The 16,345-nt window shown below is 46.3% G+C and overlaps 1 protein-coding gene across 1 annotated transcript in view; it reads right to left on the minus strand.

The window, feature by feature from the left end:
• The window catches only part of SERINC5 (serine incorporator 5), a 35,442-nt gene extending 25,428 nt beyond the window's left edge, over window positions 1–10,014 (minus strand). The window contains exon 1 of the mRNA XM_057405462.1: window positions 9,896–10,014. Coding sequence (XP_057261445.1) covers window positions 9,896–9,922 — 27 coding nt within the window. The 5' untranslated portion in view covers window positions 9,923–10,014. The remainder of the gene's footprint in view (window positions 1–9,895) is intronic.
• Between the last annotated feature and the right edge of the window lie 6,331 nt (window positions 10,015–16,345).

Here is a 16,345-nt window from a genome sequence, read left to right on the forward strand (position 1 = left end):
CAGCTGGGGAAGGCTGCCTGGGGAGCGTTCCTGATGAAAAAGAGTCAAAGCGCAGCTTCACAGGCGTTTCTAACGGTAGCCATGCTGGCTGCACAGCCACTGCTCCCCCCAGCCTTTCTCCTCTGCTGGCCACTCGCTCACTCCTAATCTGGCATCGCACCTCAGTAGCCCTGACTGTTGTTTCTGCTGCTGGGGGTGACCAAACAGAACAACCTACTGGGTAAAATAAACTAAAGAAAGTGTGGAAATGCCATATCAGCACTTCTCAGCTCAACGGTGGGAATCATTTTACCACTTCAAGTGAGGGCACAGTGCACAGACAGAAGGAGAGAGCAGAGGCAGATGTCCCACACCAGTCCTGCGTGCTTTGACCCTTCTCTGACCAGATGTTTCAGTGGCATTTTCCTAGCACCCCATTCAATTTGAGAGCAGTAGGGTACTGGCAGTGAAGAGGAACAGTGATTTCTACATGCACACAGTGAGGAGCAGAAGCAAGCAGACTGTGTAACAGCCCTAACTGTGCAAATCACTTTTACAAGTATAGGCTGGCCTGAACATATTTGCATGCTCCCATTCTATGCCAGCCTGGGCAGTTCCTATGGTTAACAAGAGTTAGGTTAACAAAACAAGGTAAAAACAGGCTTACCAACCTGAGCACAAGCTATTGGCTCCCTACAATGAATACTCCACCAACATAAACTTAACATCTAACACACACACACACACACACACACACACACACACACAAGACTTGATTTTTGCAAGCTGTGATCCAATCTGATAGATCAGTGAAATGAGGTGTGACAGTAATGTTAAGCACACACACAACTACTTACATACAAGACTGAGAAGTTAATGTGTCCTGACTACTACTTTTAGAGAGACAGTGACATTTTTAGAAGGTATTTTCCACAGATGTTTCCAAAAAAGTCTCAGAGGTCCCAGAAAATATTTTGCGTAGCCATTAGAACAAAGTGAGGAGTTTCAGGATCCCTGCCCAAAATAGCCTATGGTATTTTTAAATTATACAAACCATAGGGAAGTATCAAGCTTATCACAACAAAGCACTCTTCCTTTTGGGAGTCTTCAACAGAAGTGGTAACAATCAAAGGGAAGAAGAGCATTGGAAAAAAAAAAAAAAAAAAGAGTGCATACTTTAATGAAAGGAGGACTCAACAGTGTTTCATCTCTTCCCTCCCATCTGACTGCCCAGCCTGAGCAGCCGGGTAGACCTCATGCCTTCTGGCTTGTCCACCGAGCACAGGAATGTGCCTTGCTGAAGCTTCTTTTCATGGGGCGCCTGCAGCAGTTTAGCTTTTCATGCACTGCGTGATTACTTGACTACCAGCACTATCCAGGCCCTAAAATGTGCAGAGAATGCAGTCACTGAGCTGCTAACAGCAACATCTATATAAACACCCAAAAACCTACTCTCACAGCTACATGCAGCACCCAAGCAGGCTGGAAAAGCAAAGCAGCCAGCCCTGCATGAACAAACATCCTGAAGCAGTTATACACCAGCCCTTGGACTTTTAGTTTCATGCAAGAGCCAACCCCTTTGTAAGCGCACTGGTTCATGAAACCAAGATGCTTGCTGCCAGGTGTCCCAGGTGTGAGCTGGGCTCACACTATTATTGAAACCACCCTCTGCTATGCATACACATTTTGCAAAGGTTTCTTCAACCAGACACATGGTCACACAGCAGTTTGTCCTCTGAAGCAACTAAGCTCACCAAAGAGACTTCATTCTGTCCTTTGTCTGACTTAACTGGCTTTTCACTGCTGCTTCTTTACTGCTCAGACTCACCACATGGCTTAAGCCAAGACGTCTTCTGACCAGCATACCAGTTAATCAAGTGACGATCTATTTTTGGGAGTGCACCTCATGCTGCAAACTGTGCACAATTAAAACCGACTTCAGACTACAGTCACGCCAGCTGCTGCCCAAACACTGCTTTCAATGAGGCTTTCCTGCCCCACGTGTCCAAAGCAAAAGGGCTTGTGCTCTGCACCGAGGGCCAGAACTGCCACACAGCACAGAGCAGCACTAAATCTAGGTGAGAAAGCAGTATCCAGGATGGCCACGCCAAGAGCTAAACTGCACGTGAGCCACTGACAGGCTCGGCCAGAGCTGAAGCTAAGCTGAACTGGGGACAATTCCCTTCTGTCTCCATTCCTCAACATTCTCAAGCATTACTAAGTGGTGACTCAGCTCAGCAACAGACAATAATGTCACTGCAAAACGTCTAAAGACTGCACAACTGCTCCTCTCCTGACGATTTTGGAAAAATCAAGACAATTGTTTAGTCTGCCATGAGCCCCGCAATGCATCACATCACCCAGTTCCCCAGCAGTATGGCTATTTTTCATTAGCATAGACCATCTGGATTTGACAGCAGTATGAGGTGGACTGTCTGTCCCTTTGGTTGCTTATAGCTATCACCAAAACCATAAAAAAAAAAAAAACCTCCCACCTTCTAATTTGTCTGCTGCAGTTCCTAGGCACTGTTCTTGATGCAGCTTTCTCCACTAGCTTACAGGGCCTTTTAATTACCTGGTCTTTTCTCCCCACTCATCAAAGAAGGAACCCAAGCCATTTACCCTCAGTCTCATTTGAAGGCTTTCAGACTTTTCCTCCCAGCACCTAAATTGTTTGGGGTTTATTCCTGCACTCCCTCAGATTTCTCCTACAAGATCATGGCAGCATCATCAGCCCCACTGCAAAGCACCCAGCCCTGGCTCCTCTCCCCAGTGTGTGCAGCCACAGAGGGGGTGAGACTCTCCTGCAAAGCCTGCCCTCCATGCACATCTTGCATAGGCAGCCAGTGGCTGTACTTAAAAGGTAAGTTTTATTTGCACTGGGGCTATGCCACGGGAGTTACATGTAAGAGCATCTAGCAAGCCAAACACTTTGTTAATGGTTCAATAGCACCCTCTGCTCTACCTGCCCTTCAATCATGCCTATGTGCTTTTGGGAGCAATTTTAAACATACTCTCAGGTCACTGCTGAAAAGAGACCACTATTTTCATCAGTGATCTGATCCTGAAGCTTCCTTGCATCGATCCCTTGACAATCTCCATTAAAAGCAAACTCTGCTGGGTGACAGGCTCAACTGGCCTTTCCTATCATTTCATATTTCACAGTTTTCTCATTCCAGCTCATGCTGCAGACGCCTCTCTGCCTTTCACAGCAGAAGACCTGTTAACAGAACAACTGGAAGATTAAAAAGACAAGTCAGCAATGCAAAGTCTGACAACTTGAGGCCATCACTTCATACAGTGAGCAGGTTTTCTGCAGGTTAGCTCTGATGTTTGAGACCAGGACTCTAGAGGTTGAGCGGCTGATGCAGATGAAATGTGGTGCACAGCCAGGGACAGAGATTGAAGGGCAGGGCAGTAACTGCTTAAGTCCATGTACCACTGCAGTGAAGAAGCAGTTCAAATGAAACGTCTGTATGCATGAACTTAAAAGCATCTATCTGGAACAACTGCTTCACTTCTGAGTGAATTAAAAGCTCTGAGCTGTTCCACAAAGATGTTGTGTCTTTAAAAGGTGGTTCCATTACTGAGTCCAAGAGGACTTTAAGGCAGGGAAAAAAAAAAAAAAAAGACATAACAAAGATATACAAACACAAGCTGAGAAAGCTGGGGCTGTTCAGCCTGGAGAAGAGAAGGCTGCGTGGACACCTCATAGCAGCCTTCCAGTATCTGAAGGGGGCCTACAAGGATGCTGGAGAGGGACTCTTCATCATGGCATGTAGTGATAGGACCAGGGGTAATAGGTTTAAACTTGAACAGGAGAGATTTAGATTGGATATTAGGAAGTTCTTCCCCATGAGGGTGCTGAGGCGCTGGCACGGGGTGCCCAGAGAAGCTGTGGCTGCCCCATCCCTGGCAGTGTTCAAGGCCAGGTTGGATGGGCTTGGAGCAACCTGGTCTAGTGGAAAGTGCCCCTGCCTATGGCAGGGGAGTTGGAATCAGACGATCTTAAGGTCCTTTCCAACCCAAACCATTCTGACTCTATGATTAACACTTCGTACAAAGTTACAGAAACTGCTGGTACAAAACATGAACTGATGATATCATGAATATCATATCATATCACCACATCATATTAAAAAAAAATTAAAAAATCTGCCTGCTCAAAGCACTGTTAAAGGTGTTTCAGTTTAGATCAGTGTCTCCAGGAGCCAACTTCATAAGCTTCATACATTTCCAGATTGGCAGGCTCAAGATGGATCCTGCTCACATCTTCTATTGCTTACTTCTTGATAAGCATTTCAAAATACAGTGAGTACTCAAGAAGTATCTTGAATAGTACTCCTGAACACTGTTTTGCCAGTGACTGTAATATAAGCCAAGGAAAAAAAAAAACGTATAAGATAGGTCTCTTCACACTAAGAATGCTAAGAATGGTTCCTGCTAAAACTCAGTGTGAGAGACGACAGGTTGACAAGTTTTGTATCAGCCCTGCGCTAGACAGAAAGAAGTGCAAAACTTTTCATTTTTCACCTGTGAACATTTGTATGTTTAGATACTTGAGCACACACCACCTCTAATTGCTGGAAGCTCCAACCACTAAACTGCACACATCAGTCCACACATAGTTATCACTAATTAAAATGAAATGACATTACTGGGTGTGTCAGGACTCCCTTCAAAACAAACAAGGGGGGAACCTTCCCCCACATGCTATCATGGATGAACACTATTGTCATTCTCAGCTCTGACTGCCCCAGTCCCTCACTGTCTCATGCTGTAGCACATACTGACATTGAAGGTGTCTCTTCAGTGACCTGAATAATGCAGTAGGCAAAATTCAGTTGGTAGAATGGTTGATCACAGCCTAAAATTCTAGGAGGTCAGGAAATAAACATGTAAAAACATATTGGAGCCCACACAGTTAAGAAAGAAATGAAAGTGCCATTAGTTCAGGTATGCAAAGGACCTTGGAAGCAATCTAAGGTCCACACATCTTCACATGGCTAAGTTGAGAACACCACCTAGCCTCAGCAGGTATTTGGGATGACAGCAGTCAGCAGCAGTTGCCAGCTCCATATGAGAGCTTATCCTGTAGTCATAGCTCAGGCTTCCAGGCTCCCCCAAAACAAGAGTGTCTTGCGCCACCAACTGCGAGTGCATCCCCTGTAATGAAAGTCTCAGTGACAGCAAAAGCACCCTGGAATACCTACAGTTGCAAAAATCAAAATAAAAGCAGTACTAGGACTTATATCCTTCTGCAGAAAAGTATCCCCTTGTCCTTAAAAGTGAAGGTCCTGTTCTTATACTGCCTTCACTCCACAGCTGTAGAGCCATGGATATTTAAGCTGTTTCTTTAAACCCAGAATGCAACCAATCTATGGGATGTGAGAGAAAAAGACTAAAAAAAATATATCAAGCAGCAATGGAAGATTAAGCAGGAATGAGAAAAACTATCTTCTGCTAGAATGAGACAGTCTCCTCTGCTTCTTATGCAGTGCCAGGGCAAAGATTCCAACATAGTGACGCAAGTGTCGGATGATACAACACTTCAAGGATCTCACTGTCTTTTGGTTGCCTTTTCTTCCCTATCTAATCATTTTTTACTCCAGCAGCAAATCTTATCCAGCTACAGCAGGCAGATAGGGGCCTCAAAGATACTACGTTATTACTATTTCCTTGAAAATAGGCAAAAGGTTTAGCAGACAAAAATGATCTCTCAAACCTGAGCAAGGAAAAGTCTGCAACACGAGTTCCGTATTTAACAGGTAGGGAATAGATGTAAGCTCAATGGACAAAGCTGCAGAAAAGTAGGCTTTGCTAATTCAGTTGTTCAGGCAGCCAGTTATTTAAAACAAAACCTCCATGTTTCTGCAAACTGGGGAAAAAAGTTCTTCACAAATCTGTTTTTCCTAACTGCATTTAAGTGGAATGAACTACAATACAGACCACAGACAGCTAGTTTCTTCTTCGGCCACGATTAATAGCACTGGCGGTGGCTTGAAAAGGCAGGATGTGTTTTGGGGAGCACCATGTGGAGTGGAGCCAGGAACCATTCCACAGCACTGCAGCATATCACACCATGCACATGCTCCCACCAACGCCCCAGCATCCCCAGGGGACACAAACCTGGACGAGGATGACAGAGCCACCCTTTTCACCCTGTGATGAAAAGAGAAGACCACGAGGACAGGACTGCAAGACCCTCCTCAGCCTGCAGATGCAAACAGACAGTAGTAGAGAGGCATGCAGCCATGGAGCACATGGCAGGGCTTCCCTCCCTTGATCCAAAAGCCATGAGCCTCAGAAGTCGTAAGACTGGCTGAGGCAATTACAAATAAAGCATTTATTTTCTATTAAAAAAAATATCCAAAACCTAAACCCAAAACCAAACCCCTAACCCCCCAAACTTTAGAATAAAGAGGTCTGGGTATAAATAAAAATCTTACACCCTTATTGCATTTACTATAGCATATGATAGAATTCTAAGTGCCGAACAATACTAAGAAAATCACTCAAGATTTAATAGACCTTCAGAAATAGCTTTATAAGCTTTGATAACTACCAGTTCTTATTGAAAAATCCATCTTCTTGAAAAAATCCAGTTACAAAATACTGCCCCCCGCCCCCCCTCCCCCCCAATTAATGTTAACAATATAAATTACATTTGTTTAACTCTGGAAAAAACATATTCATTGTAATAAAGATTTTCTGCAACAGCTGCTTTTCTTAACCATGATCTCAACTTTATTCCCTTGAGAATAACTACTGAAGAAAAGCCAAATGTAAAATTCTGTTTCCCGTCAATTTAAGCAGATGTTTTTATGTAATCAAAAGCATTGTGGAGGCCCAAGCCAAACTGTATTCTCACTGTGTTCTCAAAATAGGCCTACCAACGAAGCACTAGCAAAAGAAGAAACACTTAGCAAGCTTATTACAGCTCAGAAACCTAAAAACTGCAGTTCTCTTCGAAACAAGGTTGTACACTGCTTGATAAAAAACAACTTCAGAAATTACAATTTATAAATGGCCAAGTTCCCTGAAACCAAGTTCCCAGGGTCCCCCTGGCAAGGATACAAGTCACACAGCAACATTAATTAAGACTATTCTAAATAATTTTTGAGTGCAAAATCAGCATAACCGAAGTACATTGAAGTTTGGCAGCTTGCCGCTGTATCCTTTAACAACAGGAATCTGGGCTGTGAAGCCTGAATTCATTTACTGACAGGCACCATCAACTAGATGTATAGCGTGGTTTGACCCAAAAGTACGGATCACTCTGCGTCTACTTCACACCAGGAAAATTTGCTGGCATTACTCAAGGAGAATAAAATGGGTATTCAGGTGATGTTAACTCACAACAGAACTCTGATATCAGCTACGGACATCCACATTGGGTAACTGCAGCTTCACAGCTCAGAAGGATAATACCAAAGTTTGCAGGCAGTTCTAGGAAAGCAGATCCACAGAAACAGAGATGGACACAAGATACATACAGGACAAAAGTACTTTTTCTAAAAACCCCTTGCCCCATGGGATATCAACCCCATTATATACATTTTAGGGAAAAAGGAGTTACCCAACCTCAATGTAGGTTTTCAGGACTTGTATGAAGTTCCATCTGTCCTCAGGCACACCATCTCTGTTTCTGGAGACAGGGTCAACTGCATCTTTGGGGGAACATTTAAGGAGCAGCCAAATTCCTTCTCAGTTTTCCAGCTTGATTATCACTACCCATAAAATACCTGAGGAAGCTGGGTTGGGAGGGAAAGAAGAACTTCTATCCCTTTTGTTTTTTCTGGTGAATGTTAAGCAAATATCCCCTCATCAAGGCTGGAATAAATCAAGCCATGAAGGCAGACCATTTTTCTTTTAACAAAAGTTACACTGCATGCTATCGAAATGTGGTTTAAGCCATTTATCATCTTAGCCTGTAAAAAGGTTATCCACACTAAGTTTGCTGGTTTAACTCCAGCAATATGCCATACTTAGCACAGATAAGCCTTACATCCAGAATAGTGCTTCAGCCAGCAGGATACATCTCCCCAGGGTATTACATAATTTTGGCACTATGACTGCATGCACTTCAGAGCTTTTGCTTTGGCTCCAGCATCACTGAGGAGTTCAGTTTATTCACAGACTCCACAGTGACACATCAGTGTCAGTAAAGCACATTACTTTCAGCTATTACTACGCAGTGGCTTTAAGAATGCCTCAAAGTTTGGTCACACTAAAGCCATGCCATTCACCACACGAGTCATGCCATTCACCACACAAGTCTCACAACGGTTCCTGCCTCTTGGCATTGAGTTACTTCTCCATGAGCTACACCAAGAAAAAGCCATGCAAATGCAAACGGCCACGAACCACGGCAGTAACAGCACCCACTAACAGCACTTTGTGAGCTGCTCCAGAAGCTGCTTCACAAGCTGCCAAAACGGACGCGAAGCAGCAGTCAGGGAGGCGTCCTGCTCTAAGAGGAGCATCAGCAAATGTGGTTGGTTACTGCTGTCTCCCGAGACCACCCAGGGCTGCTTGGCAAGGCATGGGGAAGCTCCTGGAGGGGATGTGTGCAGAGGCACGCTCAGCAATCCTCCCAGCCCAATGGAGACTGGAAGAACCATAGCCAGAAGACCAAGGCTAGCCCGGGATTCAACCTTCAGGAGAGATCTGAGGCTTTCTTCCAATTGGTTCACACAAAAGCATGGGAATAATGAGACGCTGAGGGTGGACAGAGTGATCAAAGACAAAACAACGCTAGACTTAAAACCGCAAAGTGTTTAAATATGTAAAACAACAAGAATACACTAATTGGCTAGTCCATTGCATATGAGACATGGGCAGTAAGCAGTACACGTGTAGTAATGGGTTTCTATTGCAGAAGCCGAGATTTGGGAAAATGAAGCACAAAATAAAGTGCCTGGCGGTGATGCAGTCTAACACCACACTAGAGAGGCAACTAATAAGGACAGGAATCCTTCCCTGGAGCGAAACTAAGGAGGAGGTCTGGACACGGCCTTGCTACCACCTTTCTCCTGCAAGTCCATGGTCCTTCATTCATGAGAGGCGGTGCAGTCAAGAAACAAGGTGCACCCTGGTAAGACATGGAGCACTGACTCCCCACCATAGATGCTGAAGGTCCTGCACTGCCCTCCGTCACCACTTGCTCTCATCCCTCACTTCCTCCTCCAGCACCTGCACTTGCTGATTTGAAGCCCACAAGCCAGATTTGAAGGAGTTTGTGGAAGGCTCTGAGGAGCGCCAGCAGTTAAGAGAAATGTTAAGTCCATTCCACTTCTTACACTTCTCGCCTCCCCAGCACCAGGCACCAGTGGCGATTACCTGACCGCCTCTCGTCGCTTCGAATAATCCGTCACCCCTGTGGGAGCTGCTCCTCTCAGGGCAGGCTGCAGCATCCCCGTCCCACCCGAACCCCGCTGCGCGGCGCAGGCGGAGATGCACCCAGTGGAGGCAGGTGGCGACCAGCTTCCCCCCCGAAACACGCGGGGAATCCACCAGGACCCTCCCCTGAAACACCGCTGTAAGCACTCGAACAGCCCGGCCCTACGCACAGGCGCCTCCGCGGCACTCGGCTCCCCCAGTTTAACGCCCGACCTGCGCTTGGAAGACGGCTCCCGCGGAGCCTTACCGCGGAGATCGCCAGGCTCCGGCCAGGGGCAGCGGAAGGACGCGGACCCCCGGCCCTGACCTGTCCCGTCCTGTCCCGGGCTCTCCGTGCCTCGCCACGGGCGTCACCACTCTGGCGCTACCCCGGCTCCCCAGGCAGCCGCCGCACCGCCGGCAGGGCCCGGCGTCGCGTCCCGGGGATGCCCCGCTCCGGCGCGCTGCGGTGCGGCTGGCGGCTCCCGCACCTCCCGCCGAGCACCTGCCGGCCTCCCGCGCGCCAGCCCCGTACCTGGCCGGCGCAGCAGTGCGCGGACATGCCGGCGGCGCGGCGCGGCCTGGCTCCCCCGCTGCCTCTCTCATGCGGGAGCGGTCCGGGCCGCGCTGGGCTGGGCTGGGCACGGCGCGGAGGGCAGCAGAGCGAGCGCCACCGCCTCCGCCCCGCCGCCGACCGCGACGCCCTCAGCCCGGCCCCGCTGCCTGGCTTCCGCTGTCGTCAGCCCGCGCCGCGGGGGGGGCCCGCGCCCGCAGCGAGCGTGGCGGGCGGCGGGCGGGTGTCGCTGTGTGTACCCCCCGAGGCGGGTCCGCGGCCCCCGGCGGAGGGCTCGGTGCCCCCAGAGCGGCCGGGGTCCCGCATCGCGTCCTGCCCGGCAGCCGGCGCGCCGCGGGCGAGCCTGTCCCCTTCGCTTCCCGAGGCGGCAGAAGCAGCTGCTCCGTCCGCAGCTGACACGTTAAGAGTGAATCCGTGCAGGACCGTCCCCGCCGGGCTGTGCCAGTCGCCTGCTCGTACACCAGCTAAAGCACCTGCTTTTTAGCAATCAGAATTTCACGAATTCACGGAATAAGGGGTATAAACAGGTGGATCTTAAAACACCAGGCGTCAAATTTAACACTACAGAGCACCAGCCTCGGTTTCAAACTGCCTTGCGGCGCCCCACGGCCATTAACAGCCCGACACCTTTATGGAAAAGTCAGGGCTGCTCAAAGAGTGGCTTGAGGGCTGTGCTTTCCTAGCAGAAGCTGAGACCTTTCCCAGTGTTTCCAAAATACTCTCTTCAGCATCAGTTGCGAGGACCCAGGTGTAGCACTAAACGGTGGTTGAGGATCTCCTCTTTTCCGGCACGGTGATGGACGTCTTTGCTGAAGTTCTCTATGGAAAGACTCACGCTGTATGCTTGCTTGCCTCATGTGTATGTGCTCTTTAATACTGAAATTCTCTGGAGCTTTGTTTATAGTCTTAAACTGCCCTAACTTTAGGAATTCAGTGTGTCTCAAAGCTGTTAAACTGCATGCAGGTACACACATGTAGATAACGTAGCTACACCTTCCGAAAAGGACATTGGTGTGGATTGCAGTATGTATTGTGTAAAACCCCTTCCTCGTTCCACATTTGGTGTGTGTAAACAAAGAGGAAGTCAACGCTTTAGGAAGTGGATCATCCGATGAATCGTTACGTAGTTTAGTGTTATACTGGGGGTGGAAGAGAGCAGCGTTACCTTGAGGGTAGTTTGTAAAAAACAGACATGTGCTGTGCTTTTACTGGTGCTCTAATATCTGTACATACTCAGCTATTTACCACTGAAACAAGATTCATTCTGTCAAGCAGATGGTTATTTAGCTCAAAGGACACTGATGCAAAGGGTTGACCAGTGTACAGGGGGGTAGTGCAGGGGGTAGTACAGGGGGGTTGGACGGGGAATTGTGCAAGGGGGTTAGAGGAATTTGTTTGCTAGAGGAATTTGTTTAAACAAATAGACTATCTGTTGTAAATGCCTGCTAAGCAAAACAGAGGCCTCCGGTCCTGTTAATGAACAGATGCCTGAATCTACTGATAAAGGGAAAAGCAGAGGATTTACAGATGGAACACTGATCAAACTCTACTGATAAGGGGAAGGAGCAGAGAATTTATGGCCGGGAAACTGACCAAACTCTACTGATAAAGGGGAGAAGCAGAGAATTTACGGCTGGGATAATGACTAAACTCTAAGGCCACATGTAAAGACTAGAAAAGGTGAAAAGTGCAAGAAGAGGAAGACTCATTTACTTCATCTTGAAGACCCCTGCCCAGAGGAGGAAGACTCATTTACTTCATCTTGAGACCCCTGCCCACGACCGGAGGGGGGCACTGCGCAGGCGCAGAGGACTTTCTGGCTCATTATAATACGAAGAGGGGATAGGACATGAATATGTTTAGGCGTATTGTGTAACCTCATGAATATATATAACTTTAGAGAATAAATGTAGAGGGAAACAACACTGAGATACGCATATCTTTGAGGAATTATCCCTATGCGTCTCAGCGCTGAATAAAAAGCATACCTACTTTACAACTTTTAATGAGTTGTGGAGTTTATCCACGCATCAACACCACACCAGCCTGTGGGCATCCCAGAGTACCCCACCGCAGTGCAAGCACTGATGGGATGACACTCCTGCCCTGAAGAAGCAAGAGCAGCCCCAGCCTCAGGTCAGGACTAGGTGTTGGAGTCTCAGCACACCATCTCCAGTCTGCAGCTCCTTTCCCCAGAGGCAGGGCTGAAGAGACAGAATCAAGACTTGAACAACAGACAGGAAAGCAGTGTGGCCAGCAAACAGGCAGTGGAAAACCACTGCTGGTTTTAACTTCAAAACATAGCTTCCTGAAGCACGTGGTTAAGCATGGGAATGTGAGCATCACAGCAAAGTAACAACTCAGTACACTGCAGTCATCTTCTATTTCTTGTCTAAGCTTCCTACACAGTCACCAGATGCTGACTGGTCAAGCTTTGCTTAATTTCCACATCTGCAAAATCAACTCAAAACACGAAGGAGAATTTGAGGTTTAATATAGAAATGAAACTGTCTTGCAAGGAGAGGCTGATGCAGGTGACATATGGTGGAAGAGCCCTAGGTGGCTGTTCTACACATCAGCATGTCTGCAATAGGAAGGCGCATTTACTGAGTGGGGAACACTGTTAATTCCCTGCTGCATGCAGCCCTCTTTTAAGTGCCAGCCAACACTGCTATCACCAACATGAGTAAAGCCAGCCTTTGCACTGAAGAGCAGAGCTCTATAATGCACTTCTCAATTGGTCAGAGCCCCAGAGCCTGGGATGTGCACCCTGGCTTTCTGAGTGAAAAATTCATCACCAGAAAGGCTTGAACTTTCCTGCTGTGCTACTGGCAGGCATGAAGCAGGCTAATCGCAAAGCAATGAGCAGCTGTTACTGCGTGAAAAGAACTGTCACTCTGAAACTATCAATGCATTTAGAATAAGGTTTACCCATCCAATACATACTCTGAAACCAGAGAAGGCTAATCTGATTCGCTCGCCATGAATCTTCAACTCATAATCCCTGCCTCAAACTATTCATTTTGGCAGGGTGTCTCTTTGAAGAGATGTTAAATCCTATTTAGGGCTTTCAAGTGACAGGGAGTCCATAGCATCGGCAGAGAAAGGCAAAGTGCTTTGGCCTTACTTTGTATAAGGAATTTTATGAACATACTTTTAGAAGGATTTAGTGAGACAGGCAGAATGGGGGCAAGAAATGGCCCCATAGAAAGTAAATCAGCAAATGGATCAAATTAAAAGTCTGGTCTCAGTTCAGGTGCCAGGGAGCGAGAAATGAAGAATAGAACTGAGTTAGAAGCTGTAACTACATAGCACTTGCCAGAAATCCCCCGGGTAAGAAGCCAGTTTGCCCTGGGAGCAAGCTGCATTGTCATTCAGCATGTGCACAAGCAGAGCACAGTGGCAGAACCTGAAGCCCCAGAAGCACTTCCCTTCAAGTCATTTACCTTTGGGCAGCCTACAAAACTCTGCCTTCAAGGTATCCAACCAGTTTCATATGCACCAGTGACCATGGCACATCAGCTTTGCTCAGGTCACCAGGAAAATTACTACCCTTGAATCCCAACTGCAGTTACACTTGCAGATGTTACACCTTTACGTGCACCCACTTTACTCATTCCCTACTCATTTCTGCATGGATGACTGTAATAGAAGAGGTTCTCACTGTCCTCCTTCACTGTGAGAAGAATGCAGTGTTATTACCTCTATAGAGAACTTAAAAGTTATTAGTGGTGAAGCAGAAAGCTTTTTTGGCATAGCACAGGGAAATTGTAATTTACCAGGAATGCTAAACGACACTCTGCTTCTTCAGTACTTGCATAGTATGAACCAGCTCAGTGTATTTTAGGGTAAGAATATTAGGAGTTATGCCATTTTCTTCATACCTTCCAAAAGGAAGCTGCAACTTGGAATGGTGTTTTCAATGTTGTGTAGTTTCAAGATTTTTCAGTAATTAAAGGATTTTGGGTTGTGCCAGCTAGCAAAAGGAAGAGCACAAAGAGAGTGCATCCAATGAGAAAGAGAAATCTACCACTTTGCTGTTTTTCAGGTGTAATGAGATAACAGAAAAACTTTCCAAGCTTAAATGCATTCAGAAAGAAAACAAAACCAGATTGTTACACATTGTGGTGGCCTCTTACATAAAATTAGTTCAGCTTCATAGTGTAAATTTAGACTTTATATGCTTGTTAAAATACAAAAGATGTGAAATGGCTTTTTAGGTAAAGGTCTATTTTGCTCGAGTGTAGTAATTAGACACTAGTCAAAAATGAGGTTATGGGAGGGAGGGGAAATGCCTGTGCAAGTAAGTGCATGCACACATTCTGAAAACCGCAGCTCAGATCCCAGCTGGACCTCTTTTACAGCTAATGGCTTGACTGCTGCAATGGTTGCTGGAATGCTTTCTTCTGGAAAAGGTATTCTGGTGAAGAGGAGCACCATGCAAAGGCATGATCAGACCATCCTTGCTTTGCAGTCTGGGTGGCTGCAGGCCATGATAAATGCATGACTTTCTCTTTTTTTTCTAAGTATACACCAGAACCTGGATTATGGACCACTTCTCCCCAGATCCTCTTAGGTAGCTAAAGGCTTTCAGAAGGTATGGCCTTTGGACATCTTCCAAAAGCCAGCGTATCCAGGAATCATGCCAGGACCAGCTGCCACAGCACAGTATAGCCCAGCTGTAGATTGACAAAAAGCAAGGGGGCATCCCTTATAGCATATATCAAATATAGCGGTATTCATTACTGCTATAGTTGGAGGATCACCTTCAAGTTTGTGAAGGTCTGGGGAGGCACTCAGAGCAACTGTAATAGCAAAGAGAGCACTGAATGATCTGCCAGCACATGGCAAGAGCAACCTGCAACTACAGACCTCTTAGATGGGGCTGATAAGAGACTGTTGGTGCATGTGGGGACAGACAAGCACATGCCATTGGCCTTTCCAGAATATCACATTTCTCATAATGCTAAATGGTGGTATCTTGTATTATCTCTTTATTAGTGGTCAGTAATACACACTAGGAAAAAAAAAAAGAAAGAAGCTATGCACTTCAGTAGTCAAATTTGGCTGATTTTGATCAAATTAAATGTTTTAAATCACTTACTTGACTTGATAGAAAGCATTTCATAGCATTTGAATATTTTAGTATTAAAGAAATCCCCAAGGCTGGTATTTCCAGGTAAATCTGCTCAAAACCCCAAACACCTCACCTTTTATTTTGAGAATGATAGTTTAATAAACTGGTTGCTTAGTCGTTTTTTCACTCCAGTGTTGAAGTGGATTAAAATCTGCACTTTCTATTAAGGAAACACACCAACTAGACCTTTCTCAGTGGGCTAATTTTTGCTACCGAAGTACAGAAGAGTAGCATTACACAGCTTTGCACTGAACTCTCCAAGTGATGCATTTGCATGCTCATTGTTGATCCTTTTTAGCACAATACTGTGCAATGCCAATTATGAGTGTAATTCTTTCTGACCTCACAGCAACTGTATGCAGTATCGCTTTTCATTCCTAAATTAGGATTTTATTCTAGAATGTTTTGGGTTTCTCGATCACAGCTAAGACCCTTACCTTGCAAATAACTGACACAGACACTTGACACGGGTGACACTGAGGAAACATGGTGCTAGAAGAGACAGCAGCTTCTCCCAGCACGTTTACACGTTTCTGACACTCAGGTAATCACCCAGCAGCAAGGAGTCTGGTGCTGCCTTGAGGCAGGAAGTCTTACTGAGGTTAATGAGTAAGTGAGTAAGAGGCAGGAAAACTGCATGCCCCAGAGTTACAAGATAAGGACAATTAAAAGAAGTTCTACAAGAATAGGAAGGCTATCAGGATTAAGCTGCATGCTGAGAGGGAGCCCGGTTGTCCATCCTTACAAGGAGCCTCAAGCTACCTTGATGATTCTCGGAGTCAGAAGTGTTGGCTTAAGATCACACAGTTGTTACCACATCCGACCACCTACCTTACTCCTCTGCCAGATGCTGCCCCTAGTGGCACGGAAAACTGGTGCGGTTCAGGATTTCAACTGCCCCAGTTAAATCTGACAGATTAAAACTGGTTTCTACCATCATGTATAAAGATAAAAAACACGGTGGCACTGTCTTTCTGCACTGACGACTTCCTCAGGATGCTGATGTGAGAAAATCAGAGTAGCTTCTGACATATGGGTAAGTTTCAACTAATAAGAAACAGCTTGAGATTCATCAACCCAGTAGTAAACTTCTTCAGAATTGCCAGACTGCCGTATTTTATCTTTTGTCAATGAACTTCTTCTGGAGAGAGAGATATTCAGTCACAGATTGCAAATCTGCGCAGGCTAACATAAGCATCCTTTGAGGATACCTGCTTACTAGCCTGGCCCAAACTCGAGGTTTCCCCAGACCAAAGCACATAGCTGTCCTGAGT

Source organism: Pezoporus wallicus, unplaced genomic scaffold (genome assembly GCF_028554395.1).
Source record: "Pezoporus wallicus isolate ANWC-B61680 ecotype Strahan unplaced genomic scaffold, APGP_CSIRO_Pwel_v1 scaffold_2696, whole genome shotgun sequence".
Classification (NCBI taxonomy): Eukaryota; Metazoa; Chordata; class Aves; order Psittaciformes; family Psittacidae; genus Pezoporus; species Pezoporus wallicus.